The sequence below is a fragment of the Silurus meridionalis genome, chromosome 15, assembly GCF_014805685.1.
Source record: "Silurus meridionalis isolate SWU-2019-XX chromosome 15, ASM1480568v1, whole genome shotgun sequence".
NCBI lineage: Eukaryota > Metazoa > Chordata > Actinopteri > Siluriformes > Siluridae > Silurus > Silurus meridionalis.
In genome coordinates this window covers 3110001-3122092 of record NC_060898.1, presented here as the reverse complement: position 1 = coordinate 3122092, position 12092 = coordinate 3110001, and the positions used below count along the sequence as shown (strand labels likewise).

The window sequence follows — 12092 nt, the reverse complement described above, 5'->3', positions numbered from 1 at the left end:
ATGCTAGTGCCACTCAGGTTTAAAGGGCTCTCGCTCACAGCTCAACAGCCACTTAATGATAAGCACGGGCCTCACGCTGGGAGAAGCGATAAGAGCGTGGCTTTTCTCCTGCTGGAGCACAAGGCTCTGATTAGCACCTCTAAAGCACTGATCAAACACAGGCCTCAACAGTATGAGTCCAAAGTCCTGGAAATTGATCAGTGTTGCTCAAGTTGTGAACAGAAGCCGGGACACTGCCAGGAACGAGACTGAACTTTATGGGTATTAAACCCTGGAACCACGAAGACCATAACGGCATGAAAAAAACAATGTCCGCCCAGATTTAAAATTCAATTACCATTTGGATCTCCAACACGCGTTTTTTAAATCCAACCCAAAAACTAACTATCACATAACATCCAAAGATCAGGGACGGTGAGAGCAATCAGTGTAAGCTTCTTTTGAGATAAGGACAATCAAACCCTGCATCTTATCCAACTGATGTATCACAGCATATTATTACAGATTAAGAAGAAAAACAGCAACACCCACAATTCACTAGCGACGCTGTGATTGACAGGGGACACATAGCATGCCAAATTTTGCTCTCTTGATTACACAACTGGCGTAGTATCACAGATTCAAATTCGCAATTTTTAGCAATAAAACAAAAGCTCTTCTTTTGGGAGCCTGAGTAAAATTTTGGCTGTTTAATGGGACCAAAATATCATATACATCATACTGTCATACATGACATGAACACATATATAGACTTGCAAAGAATATACAGTACGCAAAAAATAAAATGGCCTACAAATGTTAATGAGTTAATGTCTATTAATAAGTATAAAAACAATATAATTTAATATAATACACAAAAAGTTCTTACAATCCTAAAAAAAACATCATTAAAAAAATCTATATAAATTTTAACCATCAGATGTTTGGTAATAACTTTTGTTTTTATTAAAATGTTTGTGTCCTGACATAATTATCATAATACTAACATTAGAATAACATTGTCGTATCGCTCAACACTGTAAAATGTGACATATATACAGAACGGCCAACTCGGTATAAACCAGAAAAATTTATACATTTAGAGGATAAATCAAGGCAGACCAAAAAGCAACCAGACGTAGACCAATGACTTTTTATGGGCCAATTAAAGTCATACCGACTGGCCAGTAATGGACGTCTCTGGTCACTCAGTGCTGCATGGAATCTTAAATGTGGTAAGACCATTTGAAAGTAAAAGTGATTTAGAATGAAGGCACAGTTGGCCACTTGTTCCAGGAACATAATTCTTCATAAAATAAAGGCAACACATATGAAAAATTCAGCGGCATTTACAAAGAAAAAGATGTAAGCAAAAAAACAAAAAGGTCCTATAACTACATATAAAAATATCCTGAACATCGACACTGTCTCGTCCCCTTTCCAGTAGCTACCAAAAGCTTACAAGGATTTTAGTGAAGTTTTCATCCAACTGTTTACTTTGGAATGAGGTGAAAGCCAAGCTGTGGAACATTTAAACATCGTTTTCAGGGATTTTGTAATAAATTCAACCAATAAGTACTTCATAAATCAGGATTCAGCGTAGATTTATGCCAACGTTACTAAAAATATCTGATGGAAAACAAAACATTTGGCTATATCGTACACACAAAACCCCAAGTCTGTCTGTCTGTCTGTCTGTCTGTCGGTTAGGGGTTAAGGGGCTAAGGTACGGCTGAATTTTGTATTATATACATTTTTGGAATATTAATATGATATTTCTATTGTATAAAATTTTTTAAAAACCTGTTCACCTTTTTCATTCTAATTAACAAATTCATGTGTACCTAAACGGACCTGTATTGTTGCTACGACTCTTAAACTTAATGAATGGTGGCCCAGGTGAGATTCAGGAAACAGTAGAGGGGTAAAAAGTGGGCAGAAAGAAAGAACACTGCAGCTGGAGGCATCTATTGCCTGTAAATCAGTCTCCTGAGTGCTGGGCTGAATGGGGAGGAGGGGGAAAAGAAAGAACAAAGTGAAGAGAGATTGATCCTGATAAAAGGAAAAAACCTGGTTCTCATAGAAAAAAAATATATGTTCTTGCTTTATCCCAGTCGTGTTATATTTCCCTGCAAATCCGTCCATCTTATCTTAATTCAGCGGATCACATTATGGTGGCTGTAATGGATCTGGGTTATCATAATTGCAATCGGGGCCCTTAATCTGTCACGTTGGTTTTAGCTCTCGAGTGTAAGCTGTGGCATTAGCGGACAGACACCACACACACACACACACACACACACACACACACACACACACACACACACACACACGGACATGTAAGCACACACTGGTCCCTGCTTTCCTCTTGCAAATGTTCCCGGAAAGTTAGGCATATCTCTGTCCAACATCTCTGAGGTTGTCTCATATCTAGCAATATGTAGTGACATTACGATATTTTCATTTGAACCAAAAACGGTCTATTTGACTTTTTTTCTGTGCTGAGAAGCTGTGTCAAAGCTCCTGTCATGTATTTAATCTTTTATGTGGTACTTTTGGTCAGAAAGGTATATCTTATCTTAAGAATTTCCAAGAGCAATCACGCAACACACAAACTAGTAAAGTAGTTTGTATTAGTCACATGTAAACACAAATCTATATTTGTATTCTCAAATTTTTAGATTATTTAACAATAGTTTTTGCTCAACAATATTAGACAGGTTAAGCCAATAAGCTAACTAGACATTTCTGCAGCTAATAATCTGATATAAGTGCTAGCTAAAAGGCAGGAGTGCATTGTTTCTGAGGTGATATCCTGAAATATGAGGTGATATTTCGAAATGGAAACCAAATATTATAAAAATGAAAGAAATAATTTTGTGCTGCGGTAGAAATTTGACTTCAACACGTATCTACTGTATGTAATGAATGAAAGCCAAAGAAAAGCAGCTAAACGTTTTAATTCAACCTGCCACTTCAAACAATGTATTTAAAATAGTATATGTTTAAAATCATGCTTTTATGTAAATCGAAATGAGCATATATTCATATACATCTACTTCACAAAGTGTTCCCAGACACTCCTGTCAACCTCAAAAGCTAGCAAGCTAGTTCACTGCTTCTAACTAGCTAGCTTTTGTCACAGACATGTTAAGTGGCATACAGGATCTCGTTTGAGTATTGCTTTCTCAACGATTGATTCAACAGCAGCTACATATTTCCAAAATATGCTTTGACAGTAAAGTTTCCAGTCAAAAGTAGTACGTTTAGCAAATGTTTTAAGTAAGTTTTCCAGATTAGCATACAGGTTTTGCTGCTAATAGTATTCTCAAATAGCTTAGCATAATGGATGTAGTGTTTACATTGTGGGACAATATAATAATCGGATTAGCCTAATTAATAATGTAATATAATAATATAATATAATTCAGTAAAAACAAAGTATATATCCACACATATACAGACACACACATTTTTAATGTATACATAATATTTAGAATAAACCATCTAAGAGGAGCTAGGCAAAGTCTTAATAGTTATATTATACGAAAATTCTATCTTGTAGATGTCCAAGTGGTCAATCATGCTGTGATACTGGATGCCGCTGTGTTATTTTTTCTTCATAAAGAGGAAACGGACACCACTGTATTACCATCCTGTCAGTGTTGCACACTAGGGGCCAGTACAATTTGATTACAGGCTGAGGACTAGAAAACATTCAAACTGGCAGCGCTGCTCCTGGACGGCAATTCAGCTGTCTATCGTGGCTTTGATTAATGAATAGGGAAAGACAGGAGAATCGAACACAGGCATCTCCTGCACTCCAAAGACATTTCAGCCTGCCAAAGTCTATCTCTCTAAGGATGGTAATGAAGAAAATAACTACAGCACAACATAGATACATAGACTTAGCACAGATGGAGGTGACAGGCACGGGGACATCGAGAGCTAAGCTTCAGGAAGCCTGCTGGCAAAATGAAAAAAAGAAAAAAACTCAACCCCAACCCAATTCATTCTCTTCCTGCCCCTCCTCCTCCTCTCTGCAAACACACATGCAGAAGATTTTCCATCGTCAGTCTCTGACTAAGATGAAGTGAGACCCAGCAGACATATGTGTAAAATGTATCATATATCATATATGATTATTTGATTATAAAAAAGTCTTACAGAAAAAGGAAGATATTCTGAAGACACTTCAATAAAACAGACTGGAATAGGCTGAAGACAAATACTATTATATAGTATTTTATATATATACCGTATATAACGAATCAAACTTTGTATTACTGCCACGAAAACACCAATTACACGATATCGTTGCTAATAAAACTGTATTTCCCAATACTAACGAGAAGCTATAGAACGAAGATGGACAAGATTAAGAACCAAATGATTGGAATAAATCATTTTGTAAAATTTCGTACACTTGCGAAAAAAAAAAAAAAAACGCTTGAAAGTGATTTAAGAGGAGGTTACAGTTTTAGTTGGGACTCACAAAATGAAAAACTCACAGCAGCAGAAATTCCCCCTACTGTAAATTACTCATGGACATCATTCTGGATTTGTTCCAGTTCATTTTTAAACCATGCCTCCAGGTACATCTTTACCACAAGTAAATGTAGTGCATCCCGAAACTCTGTTAGCACCACCCCAGTGAATTTTATAGCTTCTGTCCTGTAATACATGCACTTTCTCGCATTACAGATACACACCAAAACAGAAAATATAGATTTATATGGATTCATTTTGCACTTGTAAAATCCAATCAACTAAAGTTATTACTTATACATGGCAAGCGTTTAGATTTGATCAGACGCCTGACCTTACAATGAAAAGCTCATTGTTAAACAGCATTGTATGTAGACTTAGGCACCATGGGTAAACTTGACCTAAATGCCCCTGAGGCAAACTGAAATCCAAAGCAGGGAAACTGTGTGGGGAGTAAAGGTCAAGGTCTCTACTCTTTGCTTTTATAAAGCCCTCAATCTTACTACTCTGGCGTTTTAAACACACAACCTGTTTAAAGTGCATGCTATGACAGCATCCATAGTAATTCAGCATTATAGGCTCTAAAATTTACACAAAAACAACCACAAAAAATGGAGGGTTAAATTGTGTTTCTGTTGAACAAACAAACAAAATTAGGATAGCCTACTACAATTTGTTTTTACATATATTACAGCTAAAAAAGTTTTAATTCCCCTATAACTTAAAGAAAATACACATTCGTTAAAAAAATAATTAATAAATGGAAAGAAAAATGAAAAAGAAAAGCTAAACAAAATGGAAATGTGCATCCAAAGTTTCTAGAACTTGCTCAGATAATGAAGTGAGGAAGAAAAATGGCTGATACAGCATCACAATCACCTGGAAATACAGGATTTCCACCATTTCCCAATGTTAATGTTTGATCTTTTCAGAATTTTTTTATGACCCTTGGCTAGCATTTGCTTTCGGAACTAACCTGTACCTTAGTGGACTAGTATTGTACGGATTCCACGATCACTTTAGGCTGTTAAATTGTTTTTCCCCTATAAACCCGTTCCTATAAAAATGACAGCTGCAGCCCTTTTACAAAAGGGAATCCAAAACTGGCGGGCTGTAAAAAAAAATCCCGACTTGTATGCCTTTAGTGGTGTGAGACTGCGCGGCCCCCTGTAAAATAATCCCTACACCCTTTTCTACCTTTGTTCCTGAATTATAGCCAGGACAGGAATTTGCAACCTTTCCATCATGGATATGAATGTCAAGTTTCTCCTCAAAGCCCATGAAGTTAATTGGCAGGAGGAGGGGGATTGAGGAGAACAGTAGCACCCACATCAGTGGGATCCTGAGGCTCAGTCACAGACACCAGGAAAGATATATTGCTGCTTAAATGACAGGATGGCACCAAAAGGCTGGCTGAAAAATCTTGTTCGGTAGAAAGCAAAAATATTATGTGGGATTCCTATGGATGTGCTTGTCTCTGTGGTTATAGAGAGAATAAGCCTTAGCGCAAATACAAGTCAGTGACGCTAAAGAAATCATAGACTGATGTTAGAACGGCGGTGCAGCAGGCTGATGCAACAGCTGACAAACGGCACTCGCTTCCATGCTTTTGTCAGACTACCACAGACTACTAATAAAATGACAGTGCTCTAAATTACATCTGAACAATCTGTTCAAAATATGGAGTACTAATTCCAGGATTGACATCAAATTCGGACTGAGTTTTGCCCTGGATATGGTCTAATTATGATCCGATGATCAATTACCCCCCTCAATTATTTTATGAGTTGTTCAGTAGCTTCTGGTTCCATAACGTCAACTGACTGTATAAGGACATCACTCAATATCTCACACTGCGGTACTCATGTTAGTTCTCACTCTCCAGTGTTTTGTATCGTTTTAAAGATTTATAATCACACTCTTGATATCACCCAAATGAGGATGAGTTCCCTTTTGAGTATTGTTCCTCTCAAGGTTTCTTTCTTATAACATCTAAGGGAGTTTTCATTGCCACAGTCAACCCAGGCTGCTCTTTAGAGACAAACACAAATAATTCACTTTAATTTATAATTTCTGTAAAGCTGCTTTGAGACAATGTCTATTGTGAAAAGCGTTATAGAAATAAACTTGAGCTTGAACTTGAAATTTTAAGCAAAACCGAGTGGGATGTGTAGAGTAAGTGTATCCGAAACATCACAAAAAAAACCTACTTTAAAAAGATTGAAAAAGCATTTGACATGCACACTGGTAGCTAATTTACTGCCACTGTGACCAAAGAGAGACAGACAACACGTCTGGATACTTCAGAATTTCTCAGATTTTAATCTCAGAGTTCTAAGATTTCCAACAGGAGGATGGCAATGGCTGATGCGCAACTCACAGGACAACTGCAAACTATAAGTGTAAAAAAGTACCGTAAATAAGTAACTTATAATAACAACTCTCTACCACACGAACAGATAAAAAAACGATTTATTGTGCGATTATGTGCAGAATCGAGGTATAGAATGTAATAATTATGCTAGGGCTGCAGCTATCTGATTATTTTAGTAATCGAGTGTTCTATCGATTATCTATCGATTATTTGAGTAATCAAATAAGAATTGTTTTTTCTTTAATACTAAAAAGAAAAAAGAAAATAAGACGTCTCTTAAAATGAACAAGAAATTTGTTCGGAAAATTTATATTTTTATTTCTGAAATTGCAATCTGTGAAAATTAAACCCATTTAGTGCATTTCATTGCTATATTACTTTAAAATGCTAATACAAAAATGCTAAAAAGATTAACAGAATGTATGATGTTTTCTTTAGGTTTTAGTTTGAAATGATCCCAAACTTTGGAAACTTTCTATTGTGTTCCTTGGCCTGAACGTTCTCAGCCCTCGCTGTTCTCTTCATTCCTCCATTTTTCATTCTGCAGTGTTTTCTGTGTTTACCTGTCCAGGGGTCTCATTTATAAAAGTGGTCTATGCACAAAACAGGGCTAAAAACGTAAAGGTTGTAATTTATGAAAAAAATAAAACCTGACAGGAAAGCGTGCACCTGTAAGTAAACTCAGCTCGGAGTGTGCAAAACGTGGAAACACAGAAGGAGAGATCGGGAATTGGCGATACAGATCGCGCTCACAACCTTTGCGTGGAAAGTGGCGTACGCACGTTTCCAGCTCCGTTTTGTGCCTACAACACGTTTATAAATGAGACCCCAGAGCGGTCCTGAGTTTTGTAGATAGTGCATCTGTAATATTAGTCCGTGGGGAAACACAATCCTCTGTTTGTAGTTAAATGGACTAAACAAAGCATCGATGCAAATAATTCACCTCAATGGTTTTTCTGTATTCGAATTAATCGAGTAACTCGAGGAATTGTTTCAGCCCTAAATTATGCATTGCGTTTTTAAGGTGCCAAAACACCAACACACACCTACAGGTTAACCTAAAAAAAGCGCACTTCCACTTCTAATCACTAAGCAAAAAGTAGGAAAGCTGTTCTAATACAATGAACTGTACATTTTTGCAAATGTTTAACAATTCAATTGATTTTTATTTGTATAGCGCTTTTAACAATGAACATTGTCTCAAAGCAGTTTTACACAGATAATATGGTGATAAAAATAAATAAGATCTTCTTTTAAGTGTAAGTTTGTCACTGATGAGCGAGCCGGTGGCGACTTTAACACTTAACACTTTATTTATGTGTCAGGATCATAGAAATAATTTATAGTTTTTAAGACTGAAATGAAATATGATCATGTTTTTGTTATTATACACAAAATGTAAAAAATGATTTGAATGTTAAATAGGGAAACGGACACACACACACACACACACACACACACACACACACACACACACACACACTTTACACTTTTGAAGTTTTTGGATCTTTATTACGTAACAACTCTCAACCAGAGAAAAAACATTTACTGCGTATGATTATGCGCAGAAAAGGATGTATAGAACGTTATAATTGCGCATTGCGTTTTCAATGCGCAGCCTGGAACACCAAAAACACACCCACTGGTTAACCTATAGAAACCACACCTCGACTTCTAATCACTGAGCAGATAGTAGGGAAGCTGTTCTAATACACTCAAATGTGTGTTTTGTTTTGTTTGTCATGTGTCAGGATCATACAAATAATGAAATAATGAATAGTTAATTATGATTTAAAGATTTTGGGAATTTGATCAAATTTCACCTTTTTATAGGTTAAAAACTAATCATCATGTCATTCCAAGGTGGTTCCTTTTTTAATTTGTGGTTTATAATAAGAAATTGGATTTGAATGTGAAATAGGAAAAGAGACTTGAACGGTGAAAGTGAAGGCGCGCTCTGATGTTCGAACACACACACACACACACACACAGAGTGTGCAGATGCAGTACACATTATATAGTATCCGTCCAATGTAACATAGTAACAAGATCAAAGCACCGCCTCATATGTCGGAAACTTTGATTATCAGATCAAACGCGATCAAACAGACTTGTATCGAACGCCGCCGCTGCTGTCATTGGAAACGCGTGTCAGTGGCACAGGAGCCAAGTTTTACGCACTGTTTACTCCTCAAACAGAGAACATCACCAAACCTAAAACCCATGCATCCAAGCTTTGGCTGGAAATCCACAACTTATTATGCACGTGCACCTTTTTTAAAATTCGTGCATCCATGATTTATGTGGAAGACAAAAAAAACTCACTGATGCGTTTTGCATGTTCCAAAAAAAGAGGGGATTAAAAAAAAAAAAAAAGTAGTAAACTTACCCAATGATAAGAATGGCTTGGTTTCCATGTCTGATCGGGTTAGCTCATGCCAATGCCAGCTGACACAAGCCGTGTAGGGTTTTAGAGCTTTATTTCCAGGCTTGGAAACTGAGCTCGAGTGCGTCCTGGTCGCTCGCAGTACAAACGCGGATCCTGAGTGTTGGAAAGCAGCTGACACACTGCGTCCGAGTTTCACTTTTGCGAGAGTTGTTGAGTTTGTTGCGCTCTCTCTCTCTCTCTCTCTCTCTCTCTCACACACACACTCACTTACACACACTCACTTGCACACACACTCATAACTACTGCAGCAGGGCCCACTCTAGGGGGAACTCCATCCCTGTGAGGGACGTCCTCAATCAAGGACGCGTCACCCATCAGCAGCTGGTTTCTTTTTCTTTTTTTGTTAATAAAATGAATACGAACAACAGAGAGATTTACATAAAACCTCATCACACATTGCAGATGTAAAGCAGATTGGTGAAAAAGTAAGAGGATTAGCAAATCATTGGTCAGAAAATGAGCAAACTTGGAAAAAGTTACCCAAAAGCATCTACTAAGGGTTATAGAGAGTTCTTATGGGCATATACACACATAATAAAAAGGAATTGGAAATTGAAAACTTTCTCAAAATGTTTTTTAATAAATGAATCAAAAAGGGGCATTCTTCTTTTCTTTTTCTTCTTCTTCTTCTTCTTCTTCTTCTTCTTCTTCTTCTTCTTATTATTATTATTATTTTTTTTTGTTCTTAAAAAAAAAATCATGGACTGATATCACACACGTAAAAGAAACCAGGGTTGATTATAGAGCAGGTCATTTTTTTCTGACACTATTTGTGTCTTTCTTACTAATGATTCATTCTTTAAACAATTAAACATTTTCCCACTATGGACAAGACCCAATGTTTTTGTTCCTGGGAGTGTATATTGATCTTTATAATATAATGTGATCTTTCATTGCCATTTTGATTCGCCTACTTAACAACAGCATCCCAGCGATCTTCTTGATGATAGTGACAATTCAACCCTGGATATCTCGACGTCTAACTAAAGAGAACAATGCAGCGGCTCTTTAGCACTTTGCTTGTCTGCTTCATTCACCACATTATCTGGAGATAATCAGATCAGCTTCAAATGCTTCATCTGTCATGCGAATAAAAGGACCCTGTGTATGTCATTTCATATATTGGACGTTTGAACTAGCCGAGCTAAACCTCTGTACATCGCTGCAATTTTTAATTGTTTAAAACGTTTATTGACACAACATAAAGGTTACTATTGGAGTAGTTAGAGCTATAGAAATGCTACATTTATTTATTTATTTATTTATTTATTTATTTATGTGTAATTAGGCTAAATCACAAATTACTTCCTCCTTATTATATTGTATAGGCTCACTACATAATATATCAAATATATCAATATCTAATATAAAATATCTAATAGGCGATAAAATATATATTAGCTAGTATATTATAGGCTGCTGTTTAAGATCATAATCTCAAGGCTCTGTTCACTGCTCCCATAGTGTGTTATCCAATGACTCTAAGCTGATGGAAAACATCATTGTGAGTGCTAGGATTTAGGAAAAATAAAGTGCTTTGGTTTATGCATTATTTGTTGCTTGGTAATTTTGCATCATAAATATGGAATATGAAAGACAATCACTTTTGATCAACCTGCAAGTTAAAATTGACCCAAAATCGACTTGTGAAAAGTCTCGATAAGAACTGGCCACGTTCGACCCGAATGGAGCCTGTAAAAAAAAAAAAAAGTTTTTCAGTCTAATCTTAAAAATTAAACAGAGAGAGCTGAAATCAAAGGAAGGACGTGTCCAGATTGAACAAACACTTCAACGGGTTCAGACACAAAGACGATTCGATGCTGCTTGAAACTTCAAACAAAGATGCATCTCATTTCATTTCCACATGACCAGGATGAAGATTGGAAGTGAAAGATTTGTTCAAAAACAAAATGACCTGAAGACGATGAGAAGAATTTTTCAGTTCAGTTTTTTTCAGTGCAGTTTTGTCCATTTATAGGTACATTTTATGTTGTGGAATGTCTATGTGATTAAGTTATTTCCTGTTAATATTTATAACTCTCTTGTTACAGGTTAATATTGAAAATTCTGGAAGACAAATGTTAAAACTTGTAATGTTACAAAGAAGCCGAATCTGAAGACTTTCCTAAGTCTTCTGACTCCTGAGACCCCTTCCATAAATGTTAAATCTTCCTACAGGAAGCTTCACCATGTCGGTATAGAGAATTGTTAAATAGCAGCATTTTTCTTTATTTTTACCCATACATTATATAAAATATGTCTTATACAGTAAATTAGCTGTAGATTAGTACATTAGGTGTAGTAAATGAGCTGATGCTATATCAATGGTGACATTTTACAACAGGCAGTTCAGTTTATAAACCTGTGGTATAAATTACAGCTGGTGTTATGATCTCAGACTCTAAAAAAATCCGATTCAATATTTCAAACAGTGCTGTGAGACATAGAAAAAAAACCTTTCTTATTTCGGGGAAAAAAGAAAAATATTACGGAAAAAAATTCAAGGTATTCTCTTCAGCATAATACATAAAGCTTTTGGTGTTTCTACAGAGAGAAAGGAAGAGAGAGAGAGAGAGAGAGAGAGAGAGAGAGAGAGAGAGAGAGAGACCCTTCTCATTTGTTCGTCATTAAACTTGTTGTCATTTAAATGTGGCTATAACAACACTATCTCTTACTTATATTCGCTGATTCTGCTCTTCAGGCACCTGTCCATGTGTATATACATATATCATCATTCTTAGCACTAATAGCAGGCTGAGTGAGCTGCTGGCTGAGATCCAGTCCACGGATGCTGAGGAGGCA

General features: G+C 36.4%; 1 protein-coding gene across 4 annotated transcripts in view; it reads right to left on the bottom strand.

Annotated features, from left to right (window-relative positions):
• The window catches only part of rxraa (retinoid X receptor, alpha a), a 104749-nt gene extending 95259 nt beyond the window's left edge, over positions 1–9490 (bottom strand). For 2 of the 4 annotated variants that reach the window (XM_046867366.1, XM_046867367.1), the window contains exon 1: positions 9231–9489. In XM_046867366.1, coding sequence (XP_046723322.1) covers positions 9231–9258 — 28 coding nt within the window. In that variant the 5' untranslated portion in view covers positions 9259–9489. Of the gene's footprint in view, positions 1–9230 lie in introns of all 4 variants that reach the window. The other 2 variants (XM_046867365.1, XM_046867368.1) reach the window with 2 other exon arrangements.
• Between the last annotated feature and the right edge of the window lie 2602 nt (positions 9491–12092).